Source organism: Triturus cristatus, chromosome 6, assembly GCF_964204655.1.
Source record: "Triturus cristatus chromosome 6, aTriCri1.1, whole genome shotgun sequence".
Taxonomy (NCBI): domain Eukaryota; kingdom Metazoa; phylum Chordata; class Amphibia; order Caudata; family Salamandridae; genus Triturus; species Triturus cristatus.
The window spans coordinates 19124376-19139690 of NC_140589.1; the positions used below are offsets into that span (position 1 = coordinate 19124376).

General features: G+C 48.0%; 1 protein-coding gene across 1 annotated transcript in view; it reads right to left on the reverse strand.

Moving 5' to 3' along the window:
• The window catches only part of LOC146813655 (cullin-9-like), a 570887-nt gene that overhangs the window by 36330 nt on the left and 519242 nt on the right, over nucleotides 1–15315 (reverse strand). Inside the window, exon 31 of the mRNA XM_085610143.1 lies at nucleotides 2147–2292. Coding sequence (XP_085466269.1) covers nucleotides 2147–2292 — 146 coding nt within the window. The remainder of the gene's footprint in view (nucleotides 1–2146; nucleotides 2293–15315) is intronic.

Genomic DNA, 15315 nt, shown 5'->3' on the forward strand with positions numbered 1-15315 from the left:
TTCACATCTGCTTTACTGGAAGGCCAAACAGAAGCTTCATGAGGCACACTTTGGTGGACGCTGCTCTCTGTACTGAATGTTTCAGTGTCCGTCTTTGGGAGCAGTGCTGGCTTGTTTTTATTAAAGCGCTCTAATTTCTGGTGAGTGTATCTGTGCCATTCATCCTTATGAGGCTGCTGGCACTAGTTTGGTCTTTGCTCATGTTCTATTTCCCTCTGGTGCAGGTTCTGATCCAAGTCTTCACTATTCAACATCTTAGATTTTGCTCCTTTCACCTTTGTGCTGACATACTTGCTCCTGCTGATGCCAATGATTTTTGTCCCCTTCCCTATATCAGGCCGCACAGTGTATTTCAAGCACCCAAGAGAGACAAGTGTTCCCTGGGGCTAAAAATAATTGTGATAATGTAACAGGTTTCCTACAAGCCCTTCATACCAGACTTTAGCCATTTCTAAGCGAGTATTCTAACAGGAGAGCCTTTCGAATCACTCTATTCATTAGCATGAGGTTCTTGAATGACAAGTGACTTTAATACATCATTTGAAAACACCCCAGGTCATGTCCGCTATTTGTCATCTGTATGTCACCTCAATGTCCAACAGCCATCGATAAACAAATGAGCCAGTTTTTGCTTCTGGGAGGAGATGCAGTCTAGCGGCTGTACCACAGACTTTAAAAGAACTGCTGAATCCTGGCTTTTCTACTTCAATAAAGTGTGTGACCCTGGGAAACTCACTTGATCTCTGTGTCTTTCGATCCTCATCTGCCAAAAGCTTGCTGCAGCTAATTCACTGTATGGCTATTTCATGAATGAATGAAAGCCGTTTGATCTCGAAGTACAAGTATTCACAGTACAATGCTCTGTTCTCATAGGACAGTCATATATGTGCATTCAGTGCTTTGTAGTGCTGATACGCACACATGTAGGCACACCTCAGTGCACAGCAGCCTGATTTAAGGACTGAAAAATAACTGCAATGATTTTGCTGCACACTTTGGGAAAACTTGACTTGTTTCCATCCATATCTTGAATCATTTTTTTCCAAAGCTTGCCCATGTGCAGTTAGGACATGTTTACTTTTAAACTGCTCTCAGGTGAGCGACATGTCAGGGCTGCAGCGGGGAGCACAGACACCCCCTACATGAGTGGAAACGACACTTCTCAGACGGTTGGTTAATGCACCTCCTGGAAACTACTGTTCAAAACAAAATCATACTCCTGTCTTAATGTCCTCCCCACTGTAGCTGTGTCAGATGGTGACTTTAGCACAGAAATGGTGACTGAGCTTCAAGGTCAGCCTTGAAGACTTTCTTACTTTACAAAAAGCAGCAGTCTGATAACTTCACTCTTCCAGCCTTGCTCTAAGCCAACAGCCCAGCTCTTGACACCCAAAGTCATGCAATGGACTTTAATTCACTATGTCCCAGCTGAATTGCAATATATAAATTAACGTGGCCAGTTGAGCTGTGGCAATCAATGAGCTATATTTTGGATGGAGTCAAATGATAGGTTAATGCTGAAATGTGACCCATACTCTGCGTAGTACCGTAGTTATTTAAGGGGATGGGCTGGAGGGATCAAATAACTGAATATACAGTTGTAAAAGTCACAGTCACTGGCAGCAGGAAGATGTGCTTGGGAGAGGCCAGACACTGCTCGTTAAAGGTACTTGTTTGTCCTGAATGTGGCAGCCATCTTCAAGCAGTTACACCATCTGAAAATCTTGAAAAGCAATACCATTCCAGGATGGTGACCACATTCGAGGATAGACCGCTGCTGCTGGCACAAAGTTCCCCTACAGGGCACTTGACAGGTGGAGTATCAGTCAGGCAGTTCTAGTTGGATTACTTTGTCTGTGACCCTCTCTCTAGCAGCGCCCGACCGGCTGCACTCTCGTCAGCTGCCATCCACCAGATGGGCTCATTTTCAAATCACTACTATAACTCAAGAATCACCAAAATTCCAAACTTAATGACTGGAATTCCCTGCTCGCCGGGGCTATGGTGTGGTTGAACCAAAATGTGCATTTATGACCAGTTATTAGCTAAAAGAGGGCAGAGTCAATGGAGGGAGGGTCCCCAAAGTCCCTCTCTGTGTATCTGAAGGAGGGTGACATCCAGTGATTGCAGCGATCCTACGCCTTACCTTCTGGTGGTTAAAGTGCAGTAAGATGTACATCTGAAGGGTGGAGACATGGAGAATGTGTGCTCCAAACTCCAGCTCTGCGTGTCCCAACCAAGTCCACTGTAGCCTCCGAGAATTCAAGTGTTCCACACCATACGTGCTGTGACCTGGAAAAGTGAAGAGTCATCAGTAGAGAGTGGACCCTCGTGGTCACATTAAAGATGCTGCCTACGGCCACTGTGGGATCGGACATCTTACTGGAGACGTACCTGGCCTGGGAGCAGCCCAATCCTCCCACTATTCCATGTCAGCATCTATGAACCTCAGCTGTCGGTAACACATGCAGTTTAGTATTAGTGACTTACCGGTAGCAACGATTCTCCAGCAAGAGTAAACTTTTTAGATTTGCAAACTGAAAACACCATCTACAGTTTGGAAGGAGATGGGAAAAAACTGAAGGCAAAGATATACATTGCTATCTCTCCAGTCATAGCTACTTATAGGAACGCCTCGTCCATGTAATTCATCTTTTTCATTACCTCGTCAGTCTATAGTTGACAAGTAAAATTAGCAACACCATCTACTCATTATGAGTTTTATCTGGTCCCTAAAAAGTAACCATAGACCTGTCCCTTACTAATAAAATATTTGTTTTAGGAATAATTCAATACTTTTAATGAACTTCGCTTGTAGTATACCTCTTGCTACTCTTAAATCTAACCTTGCTAATGAATGTAATCGTCTCTATCGGGCCTTTATCAGGGGACCCTACTCCAAGGACACTCAAATCTAGGGTACAGAGTGTGCCCCGTGGAACGAATGAAAAGGACATCAACCATATGTAAAGGACGTCAGGCACTAACACAATGCACGGCAATCATAATCGGCTCCAGGCCTATTGGGACTGGACTTTCACCGTTGTAATGGTTGAAGAAAGTAGGACTAAACCTTTTGTTAGTGTGCCATTATGAATCTGCGGGTAACAATCGGTCTGCAGTTTGTCCTGCTGTAGATTCACATGCTTCGCACACTCCTGCCTTCTACTGCTGGGCTCGGAATGTAACAAAACAAAACCTTTGTTTCGGTGTAACTCGTGATACCTTCCTTGAAACCTACAATGCACCGATGTGTCAATGTGACGATGAGAGGTAGCATGATTTATATGAAGTGGATTACATTACAAAAAGTATTAAGCAGCACAAGTGTTGTCACAGGCAAGTTACTTTTTCCATTTGAGGTATTTATAACTGCAGATGACCTGCTCTGCCCAGAAGGAACAGCAGTGCCGCCCCCTACATCAAGAGCTTGGAAGCAAACGACGTGTGACATGATTTTTTAAGGCTAGTTTGTCCCTTCTTCTGCCTCTTGGTGTGCCTGAATGGCCACACAACAATGTTTAGTGAACAGGTGTACAGATGTAGTTGACACAGCTGCTGCTTCACAGATGGTTTATCAAAGTTAAATAGTAGATTACAATCTACTCGGCTAATCCCAATTTAGAGATTAGGTTGACAAAATGGGGTTCAGTGAATGCAACAAATATTTTGTCTTTCTAATAGACTCATGATGATCTACACAGAACATTAAAACTCCTAACATCTAAAGTGAGCAGAGCCCTTTCTACTGCTGCCTGTGAACAAAATCAAGGCAAATCAATGAAAAAGTAGAGACGACTTTTGGCAAAAAATGAGGTGGGGTCCTGAGGGCAAGCTGTTCCTTATGTGCTTGAATAGAGGCTTCTTGTGGGGAATACTGACAGTGAATGGTGATGTTTAGCTAGTGAGCACCCCAACCCATCAGGAAAGTAGTATTCTTGGTCACTTGCAGCTGTGGATCGAGAAACAACATGCCTAGTACTGTGTTATTCGTCTTACACCACTGCAATGGGGGCTGAACATTGAGCTGTATCAGCACAGGCTCTTGCAAGTCCAGAGTCGCTTCGGATCACTCTCCGGACAATCTTGAAGCAAGTGTAACTATGAACTAGTGTTTGGTGCTAAGGCCTCCCCGTAGCTTTAGCATCGTTCTCATTGTCGAGGATACTAAGGGCCTCATGTAGGAAGCCAAATACCGGTCGGTAACGGCCGAAAATCGGTAAATATCCCGTTACCGACCGGTATTTAGGCATTTGCGATGTAGGGGGCTGATTTTCTGGATTCGGTATTTACCGAATCGGAAATAAAGAAATCGGTAAAATACCGAATCGGTAAATACCGAATCCAGAAATGCTATGTAGGGGGCACTCAAGTGAGTGCATCATTGGTGTATGTATTCGTTATTTACCACCAACTACAAGTTGATGGTAAATGACGAATACCTTTCAAAAAGCATTATTGTGCTATTTGAAAAGTGCAATGTGGCAGACATACATGCCCTTAGGGCATGTATGTGCGCCACATGTGCACACATGCACGAATCAGAGGTGCAACAGGGTGTCAATGTGACACCCTGCCACCCATGATAATGCCTCCCCTATTACCGATTCGGCATTTACCGAATCGGTAATGGTAACTGGCTTCCTATTCATTCCTATGGGCCTCCAGGCCCATAGGAATGAATGGGAAGGGATGCATTATTACCGATTCGGTAAATACCGATTCTTAAATACGATATTTACCGAATCGGTAATAATTACCGATTGATTACCTACATTACATTTACCGATTCATAAATACCAAATCGGTAAAATTCGGTATTTAAGAATCGGTAAATATAATTTACCTACATATGGCCCTAAGTCTGGTAAAGTGGAAGCAGCATGTGAACCATCGTCGCTCCGTCTGGACTGAGATAGGCATTGCCGTTCACTGCATTTAAGTGCTGCTCCCACAAATACTTGAGATTGTTGGGGACAAAGATAACATGTCTTCTGCGGGAAATGAATTGTTTACTATGTGCGAGCAAGGCACTGTGCTCAACTGTTGCCCTTTATCAACCAGTCGTCCAAGTATGGAAAGACATGGTGGTGACTGGCCCGAGAGGCGCTGCCACAACCACCAAACATTGGGAAAACACTCCTGAAGCCTTGATGACTCTGAAGGGTTCTACCTCGATTGGTAATGAATTCCTTGAACTCCTCTTTCCGCAAACCTTGTGTACCGGCGGGAGCAGGATGAAAGGGGATGTGGAAGTTGGAATCCTTGAGACCAACGGTTGCCATGTGGCCCCCACTTGAAGAAGAAGGATAACGGTGTGGAAAGTGGTATTTTAAAGGGATTCAATGTGCTGTAGGAGCTGGGCGCTCTGAGATGAAGGATGGGTGGCAGAGTTTTGTCTTTCTTTGGGATGGGAAAGCAGCGCGACTACACCCCCACCCCTTCCTGCTGCTTAAGGTCGACCACAATAAATCCTTTTTGAAGTAGCATTTGAACTTCTTCCAGCAAGTATTTGCAAAACTCTTGAGGTATGTTATATGGGCATGGTGGTACGCTGGGTGGGGAATCGTGGCCCTCTAGGCTATAGTCTTGGGCAACGATGGCAAGCACGCCCTGGTGTGATGTTACAATTTGCCACTAGGGAAGGCGGTACATCAGGCTTACTCCAGGTGCAGCATAGCTGGGTGGGAATGAATGACTGTATACGGTTTTGTGTTTTTTCATGGTAAGGACTGGTTTGTTAGTGTTTGTCACAACAAGGTTTATTTACAAAACCCCATAATTTCTACTTCACATAGGCTCGCAATGCTATTTTCCTTCCATCTTACATCATAATTCCTTCCACCTTCATGTATACAGTTTGTGGCAAAACAGGTCACTCAAGGGGCATGTATACTGGACAAAGGAAAGGCAAGGCGTTGAAACACTGTAGAAAAAGGGGCGTAGGGCGGGCTGCAGGGGCCTGCATAGGCGGTGTGGGGGGATCTTCTGTGAATGTGATGGCTCTGCAGGAAGGACCCTGGCTCTGACAACTGTTGCACCTAGATTCCCAGCCTGGAAGGGCACGGAAACTGAGCCCTGACACATTCACCACCCATCAAAGGACTAACATGAGCCCAGCTGCCGAGAGCTTGACGGAGAAACAATGTCCCTGGGGAGGCGCACCACAGTCATGGAGCACTCCACGGTCGCACCCGATGGCCAAACACTACCAGAAAGCAGCATTTTGGCACCCATTACTTTATTGAACACTGAGGGGAGGTGGGGGGGGGCTAGGATTAGGGAATGGGGTGCACATCACAGCGCGATCACAAGTACAGTGATGTAGAACACACTGGCCCATTCGTGCAAGCCCCACATACAACCATTTCAATTTAGCAATGCCTCAGCGGAGTATTCAGCATAATCTGACCAACATTCCAGTAAGCACGTGACTCCAAAAGATGTAGTGCTGCTGGTTTATTCGCAGTGCTGGAGACGGGCAAGTATAGTGCCTTAGGGGCGGAGGCGGTAATTCGGGGCGCTGCTCCTGGGGAGGTAAGTGGATCTCTTTGTCTAAGAAATGTTAGTAGGGGTTCCCAGATGTCTTTGAGGCGACTGCGTAGTGGCAGTATTTGGATAGTTGCTCCTGGCAGTATGTTGCATCTTGCAAGCATGCCTCCATGGTGGGGGGGGACTGCCCTCCTCAGTGCATGGCCACTCGGCGTTTGGCCAAGAGTAAGGAATGGCCTGCAGTGGTGTATATTGCAGAAAATACCCCGCCCCAGAAGTCTGCCACCCGGGCACCCTCTCATGTAAGATGTAGGAAGGAGGCCTGAGGTGTCTGCTGCCAGGCCCATGTGAAAGAGTGGCATTGGGGTGCGGTAGTGCGATAGAGGAATTTAAAGTGTATGTGCTTCAATGTATTGTTAGAAGTGAGCACCGCAGTCTGGCCGCAGCAGTAGGAAAACTGGGCCTCTGTGAGGGGGGGTCGTATTTACGTCCAAAGCCAGGCGCACCACCTGCACCCGGACGGGGCCATGGCTTGCATGTTAGAGTAAAGGCGAGTGACCAATTTGTGCGGTGAGGGAGTGGTGAGGATGTGCTCTAGTACTTGTTGTGTAGGAGGGGTGCAGGGGAAGTGACGTGCATCGCTCGGAGTTGAGGATACAGCGGGATCTCAACCGGCGGAGGGTGTATCACTCCGGCGGAAGCCAACAAGGGTATAAAAGTGTCTTCCGGCTATAGATCGGCCACGCACCCTTCCCGGGCACCCTCATCGTGCAGGGGCGGTAGGAGGGGATTCTTCCCGATGGGCATGGAAGGCTCGGAGAGAAAGGGAAGCCCAGCCCGCCATACTGGGAATGACTGACTGTTCATTCGTTGTGCGTGCCCTCACTGTGGCTATATATCACAGAATTGTGGCCATCCTCGGAATACTAACGCACATGATGGACACCATGTAGTGGTCATTCGGAGTATGGGACAACTTTGGAACAACTGTGACCCTCACATTACGGTTGTCCTTCCTTGCATCATGTGGTTAGATTTCACATTATGGTGGGCATCCCTGGCATGTGAGGGCAATACCTGGGCTAGTGGAGCAGAATCTGGCAGTTTCATTCCCACCAGAGAAATCACAAGTTGACAGCTAGGGGCTGATTGAAAAAATATATTTGATAGAAAAACATGTATTTTGAGAAACTTATATGCCGATGTTTGAAAACAAAATGACATTTAGAGGAGTTCTTTGAATCCTATGAGTGGAAGAGATTTATAGTGCTCGGTATTTCCTTGGCGTCAGTGGGCACTCTCTGCTGAAGCTGTTATTTCATTGATCCTATGGAGGCCTTTTATATTGATAAGGCTTTCCTGCCATCGCTGTGAGTGTCCCTGTTTTATGCTGTTGGGTGGTTGATTTTCTACCACAATATAATGAAGGCGAATAGCTTGGGATGCGGGTACTTTTATTTCCTCCACATTTATCCAGCTTCAAGGCCCGCGGAGGTGCGGATAAGAACAGTCCGTCCACCCTTGCTGGGACGGACAGACTTTAATAATATTACACCAGTCAATCTTCTGGATATGATCTTTTGGTATGGGGCTATTTGGTCCCTCAGCCTTGTGACTTACATTAGGGTGGTCACTGCTAGTAATCCTGCAAGGGCTGGTTACTATCGTGATTGTATTTACTGCGGTCACTACGCCAACAATGGTCAATCAAAGCCATCGGTGGCTCAAGACAATGAATATTGATAAGTAGCTCCCTTGATAGACTAGGCTGGCGACACCTGCCAGGAGGCTGTGTCCACCTCATCTTAGGCTGGAGACCCCTGGCCTGGAGGTTGCGTCCGCTGAATCCTAGGCTGGAGACCCCTGGCCTAGATGCTGGCTCCACTGCATCCTAGGGTAGAGACCACTGGCCTGAAGGCTGTGTCCACTGCATCCTAGGCTGGCAACCACTGGCCTGGAGGCTGTGTCCGCTGCATTCTAGGCTGGTGACCCCTGGCTTGGAGAATGTGTCCGCTGCATTCTAGGCTGGAGACTCCTGACCTGGAGGCTGTGTCCGCTGCATCTTAGGTTGGAGACCGCTGGTCTGGGGCTGTGTCCGTTGCATTCTAGGCTGGTGACCCCTGATCTGGAGGCTGTGTCCGCTGCAGCCTAGGTTGGAGACTCCTGACCTGGAGGCTGTCTCCGCTGCATCCTAGAGACCACTGGCCTGAAGGCTGTGTCCACTGCATCCTAGGCTGGCGACCAATGGCCTGGAGGTTGCGTACGCTGCTTCCTAGGTTGGAGACCCCTGGCCTGGAGGCTGTGTCTGCTGCATCCTAGGTTGGAGACCCCTGGCCTGGAGGCTGTGTCCGCTGCATCTTAGGTTGGAGACCGCTGGCCTGGAGGCTGTGTCCGCTGCATTCTAGGCTGGCGACCCCTGGCCTGGAGGCTGTGTCTTCTGCATCCTAGGCTGGAGACACCTGGCCTGGAGGCTGCGTCTGCTGCATCCTAGGTTGGAGACCGCTGGCCTGAAGGCTGTGTCTGCTGCATCCTAGGCTGGCGACCCCTGGTCTGGAGGCTGTGTCTGCTGCATCCTAGGCTGGTGACCACTGGCCTGGAGGTTATGTCTGCTGCATCCTAGGTTAGAGACCGCTGGCCTGGAGGCTGTGTCCGCTGCATCCTAGGCTGGCCACCCCTGGCCTGGAGGCTGTGTCCGCTGCATTCTAGGCTGGCGACCCCTGGTCTGGAGGCTGTGTCTGCTGCATCCTAGGTTGGAGACCGCTGGCCTGGAGGCTGTGTCCGCTGCATTCTAGGCTGGCCACCCCTGGCCTGGAGGCTGTGTCTGCTGTATCCTAGGTTGGAGACCGCTAGCCTGGAGGCTGTGTCCGCTGCATCCTAGGCTGGCCACCCCTGGCCTGGAGGCTGTGTCCTCTGCATCCTTGGCTGGCGACCCCTGTTCTGGAGGCTGTGTCTGCTGCATCCTAGGTTGGAGACGCCTGGAGGCTGCGTCAGCTGCATCCTAGGTTGGTGATGCCTGGCCTGGAGGCTGCATTTCCTGCATCCAAGGCACACGAATACTAGCAAAGGAGAGGACTTTCCCTTTGTGGACAATCTCAGTTGCTTTCTTCCCCTAGTAGTAGGGAGGTGTTTGAGCAGTTTCTGGATCTTATCCCACTTATCTTTATGATACCTGGCGAATAAGTATCAGCCACTGAGGCAGCCCTTTTCCACGCTGCCTCAATTTTCTTCCTCTTCTTGTCTGGAGGTGGTGTCTCTCCGGTGCCCTACAGGAGAGCTCAGTGTAGCGTTCACTACCAAGGGGTCTGGTTGGACATTCCCCAAGAATGAAGAGATGGTCTTGCCCCCACCCAGGGAGTAACTAACCTGGCCTTGACGGGTTTTCAGTGGAACATTTAAGCTTGGTCTAAAAAGGGAAGGAACTGAGTCGAGTGCTCAGTTTTGAACAGGGCTACTATTATAAAACTGTCCTCCTCGCCTTCTACATACATGGGGACCGTGTAGTGTGCCACTGCTCTTCATATGAGAGGATGATATGCAGTGGAATCATCTGGTGTTGAAGCCTTAACAGGATAGGTTCTAGGGTGGCACAGTCCTGAGGACCCATCCTATAGATAGTCCAGCTTTTTTCTGATCATCGATGGCACTGGTTCCTAATAAGATGGCAGTGGGTTAGAAGAATGTTCTTGATGAGAATCAGAATTGGAATCATCCAGTGTCACATGCACTTCGGGTGGAGTTGGGACTGGGGCAGGTTTCTTCATCTTGAGAAGAGATGAATCCTTTAATTCCTCTGAAATGGCTTCCTCAAATGTATTTCCCTCTTTATGTGTGGAATGTGAGTTAATGAAGAATTAGTTACTTGCCTTCGGCAACGCCTTATCTGGTAGAAACTATCTAGCTGCAGATTCCTTACCATAGAATTATCCCCATTCGTTAGACTGTACTTGGAAATTTTTCATGAGCAGTGTCATCGGTGGCTGCGCCAGAAGTCACGCGTGTGGTGCCTAAAAAGGCGTCACCACAAGACACAGACATTAGTTTCTTTTTGAGACTTTCCATGCAGGAGCGCAGAGTCACGAAAAACACTGACCACTGGTGTGGAAAACTAGGGCCCTGAAATGGGAACAGCCCTTCTCCCTAGAAATCTGGGAGGCTGGGTGGGACGGTGAGGAATCTGCAGCTAGAGAGTCTCTATCAGACAAGGCATTACCAATGTAAGGAACTCTTTCATCCGATAGAGAGTTCAAGCCGCAGATTTCTTACCTTCGAATACATACCCAAGCAGTACCTTCCCCGGAGTTGGATCTGAGAAACAATTTCAAACCAAAAAGTTCTGAACTGGCAAAGTGCCCATCCCGATGGACCTGACTGCCCAGGCAGTAGTGTTTTCTGAACGTGTGCAGAGCGGCCCACGTTGCTGCCAGGCTGATGTCCAGGACTGGAACTCCGTGTACTAATGCAGGGGTCACAGCCTTAGCTCAGGGTGAATGAGCATGCAGGGCCTAAGGAGTCTGCTTCTTGGCCAGTGCGTAGCAGATCTTAATGCAGAGTACGAAATTTCTGGAGACATTCCATTTCTGCACGGTCCTTCTTCGCTCAGACATACCCGACGAGGAGTTTGTCTTTCCCATGGAACTCTTTTGCTGTCAAGATATAACGACAATGGTCTTTTTGGGTCCACTCGGTGGAGTCACTCCTCTTCCTTAGAGAGATGTTGCGGAGCATAAAAGGTAGGGAGGGTGATAGACTGGCCTACATGAATGGGAGTGACATTTTCTGACAATAAGGAATCTTTACTGCGAAGAACTGGCTTTGTTGGTTTAATAGATATTCAGGTGTGGGGGCTTTGATGACAAAGTCTGAAGCTCACCGAACCTCCGGGCAAATGTCTTGATGGTAAGGAGCCTGAGAGGACTGTTGTGCAGTGGCTCAAAAGGAGCGTAGACAATGACTGTATCTGAGGAGGTGTCCAGTCCACTGGCGTCCGCACACACCAGTCCATGTTAGGGTCTAGGGGCTGATATTCTTCATGGTCCAGTGTCCCCTCCCGATCTTCACCAAATCCTAGTCCATAGGAATAAGGCTCAGGCTCAGGCTGCGGTCTGGCGGGCATGGCTCCAGTAGGCCTCGGACGATGCCCCTCCCTAGCGTTGTGTTGGAGTCGGAGACAAGAATAGGGATGGCGCTGCTGGAGGGCGTTGGGAGCATCAACATCGAGACCAGTGCCAGGGAAGGTCGAGGTGGTATGACTGGCACCGGTCCAGATCTAGTCAAGCGACCCGATTGGTACCAGAAGTGGCCCCTCCCCGAACTCACGTGGCCCAAAGGCATGCCAGCGGGGAAGAGCTGTCCAGACAGGAGGTACATGGCCTCATAAAATTCACGAAGTTGGGCGGGGCCACTCCAGCTCCCGGAAACCCGGGAAGGCATGAAGTAGGCTCAGACTCTGCCGCAGAGCCAGGCCTTGAATGACTATGCCAAAGTCTAAGACCTCTTTGACTTCTTGCTCTTCTTTTTGTGGGACTAACCAGAAGAAGACTGGACAAGAGGCTCTAGGGCTCTGCGACCAAACCTGGGACCTTCCTCTCGACCGGGATTGAGACCATCGCTGCAGCTGTCGAGCGGCAAGGGGCTTGAGGAACCACACACCTCAAGGCCTTGGGGTGCACGGCGCAGCAGTCGATGCAGGTCTTTGCGTCATGGTGAAGCTTGAGGCACCAGAGGCAAACAAGATGCAGGTCAGTCACTGACATCTGGTGGTGACCGGCACCGCAGGGTTTGAAGCTGGCTTTCTTAGCTGAAATACCCGCTACATCAGTAGAAAAGAGCTAGAAAAAACTTAGACAAACAGTCACAAAAGAGCCAGTCAAAACATGACTGGGGTTAGCTCTCTCTGGGTCTACGCTGGCTGGTGCGGAAAGTAAAAAAACGGATGTCAGTGTGCTAGGGTGGTGAAGATGTAGGTACAGCGCATGTCACTACCAGCATGGACAACGCTGATGACGTCAAGCTGAGTCAAACAACAGCGTCTACCTGCATACAGGGGTACTGCTCAAGAAAAAATTCCAGATCGAGTCTGACCCCTGGGGATAATTCTAAGATAAAGAATCTGCAGCTAGAAGTCTCTATAAGTTAGAGGCTGTGCAAGTATATGACCAATGTCGGGGTCGACGTATACAGTGTACAAGTGACGTTTGGCTGGTCACCTTCCTGAGAAGGTCCTGCGGTGCTGGGTGTTGAGGGTGTGGTGCTAGTTTCAACATCAAAGGAGTTTTGGCTACTTAACAGATTCAACATTCAGAACTTCAACCTTGACAGATTTCTGGCACTGAAAATTTATTTTAGCGGTCTTAACATTAGTGGGAAGTGTGTACTACTCCAACATTTTCAGCTAAGGCCTGGTTCAAGGTTGAACCCTGGTGGAAGGTTCTCGTGCGTAAGGTCAATGTTAGAGGTGTGACCTTAGTCCCGACTGCAGATTTGAGGAGGGCTCTGGAGATTCTTCTCTTAAATCCAAGTCATGAGAAGAAATATTCTGCGGACGCCATCACTGTATGACTCCATCCTTGTATTGCTTCCGGGGTGCCAGATGGGTTTCCCTTGCTGTTGGAGTGAGTTTGATTGACTACCTTGAAGCCTGGGGCAGACAGTGACTCAGTACTGCCTTAAGGCAGCATTAGGAATAATATGTTCATCTCGGACTACATCAGTGGCAAGTACTTTTCTCTGACCGTAAGGCGTTAAAAGCCAAAGAAGCTTGACAGTCGGTGCTGGTCCAACTACTTAAATTTGTTATTGCACAAAGGACAAAGGTGTTTTTTTCATATCATCCTCCCGCAAATGAGTCATTCTCATACAACGTGGCTTCAGGCTCTTCCAACAACTTGGTCCTGAAGTGGTCAAGTGTAGCGAGAGGAACTTGATGTTTTCACCATAAAAGGCCCAGTCGTCCACTGGTGTAGAAATGTAGACTTTGGTGGGGAGTGAAATGAAACACTTGAAAACACATCAAAAGTTGATGGCAGCAAAAACAATCTACAGTGGACTTTGTCTTGGTGCATTGTGGGTTTCAGGGGAGGTGGTATGAGCCATATCAAAACAAAAAAAAGCTTTCTTTTTACAAAAAAATAAGTTGTAATGTGCGGATCACGACACTAAATAGTAGCAGTGTTTAAGCATGTGATCAACAGATGCTGCATACACCCTATCAGTTCCTGACCAAACAAGTGTTGCACAAGTAGCATAGAATGGAATACGACTACCATAGCCCGATACACACCAAAGGCATGCAAATAAAACTGTGTGAAGGTGCAAAGGTTTCTTAGTGTCTGGGTAACGGCGCTATTGAGGATCTGGAGGTTTCTGTCTAGCAGAACACTTCAAAGTGAGAAAAGTAACGAGACTGACTGGTCTAACAGTAATTTTTTCCTAATGGGGGTGACAGCTTCTGTAGCCTAGCCATGACATTGCAGTCCATCAGGGGTACCACTCTGGAGATGGTACCGTTGTGGTCATGATTCTCCATTGACGCCGCCACCCATGGAGCAAGGGACCCCAACTAGACCAATAGGCTTGAAGACATCTTTAAAACTGCTGTTCAGGATTCAGGTAAAGAGGTGGCAATCAACCTCGGTGTCTTTCTGAGGCTGGACAAAAGCATGCTAGGTTACTGGTGAAGTCAGAGATTACAAAAATGTCTACACAATACTCCAATCCAGGGTCACTACTGAACGTGTTTACAAGCATCATTCACACTCTCCCACACCTTGCAACCTCTCTGACAAGCATCATTCACACATTCTTCCACACCTTGCAACCTCTCTGACACAAGCATCATTCGCACACACCTTGCAACCTCTCTGACACAAGCACCATTCGCTCACTCACACACCTTGCAACCTCTCTGACACAAGCATTATTCACACATTCTCCCACACCTTGCAACCTCTCTGACACAAGCATCATTCACACTCACACACCTTGCAACCTCTCTGACACAGCATCATTCACACACACACACACCTTTCAACCTCTGACACAGCATCATTCACACACTCACACACTTTGCAACCTTTGACACTGCATCATTCACTCTCACACACCTTGCAAACTCTCTGACACAAGCATCATTCACACACTCACACACCTTGCAACCTCTCTGACACACACATCATTCACACACTCTCCCACACCTTGCAACCTTTCTGACACACGCATCATTCACACTCTCCCACACCTTGCAACCTCTCTGACACACGCATCATTCACACTCTCCCACACCTTGCAACCTCTCTGACACAATCATCCTTCACACATTCTCACACCTTGCAACCTCTCTGACACAATCATCATTCACACATTCTCCCACACCTTGCAACCTCTGACACAAGAATCATTCACTCTCCCACACTTTGCAACTTCTGACACAAGCATCATTCACATTCCCCCACACCTTGCAACCTCTCTGACACAAGCATCATTTACACAGTATCCCACACCTTGCAACTAGTTCCGGTCTACTCCAGGTTTTGAGACAATACGTGTTTTTGACATCTCTAATCATTTAAAAAGCAGGCTCTATATCCAGTCAACTCAGAATAAAAAAAGTTGATGCATGCCCGCTGGGTTATTAGATCATTTTGCACCACCTTGATCAGAAAAAAATATATTTCTAATCATTTCATGGCATCTAGACCAATAATTTGAGGTTATCATCATCACTTTATTTCGATCGTAGAAGATCATAATAGTACACAGCACATACGTTTTACAGTAAAAGGAAGTCGAATAAACAAATAAAATAATTTCATATAAAAATGTATA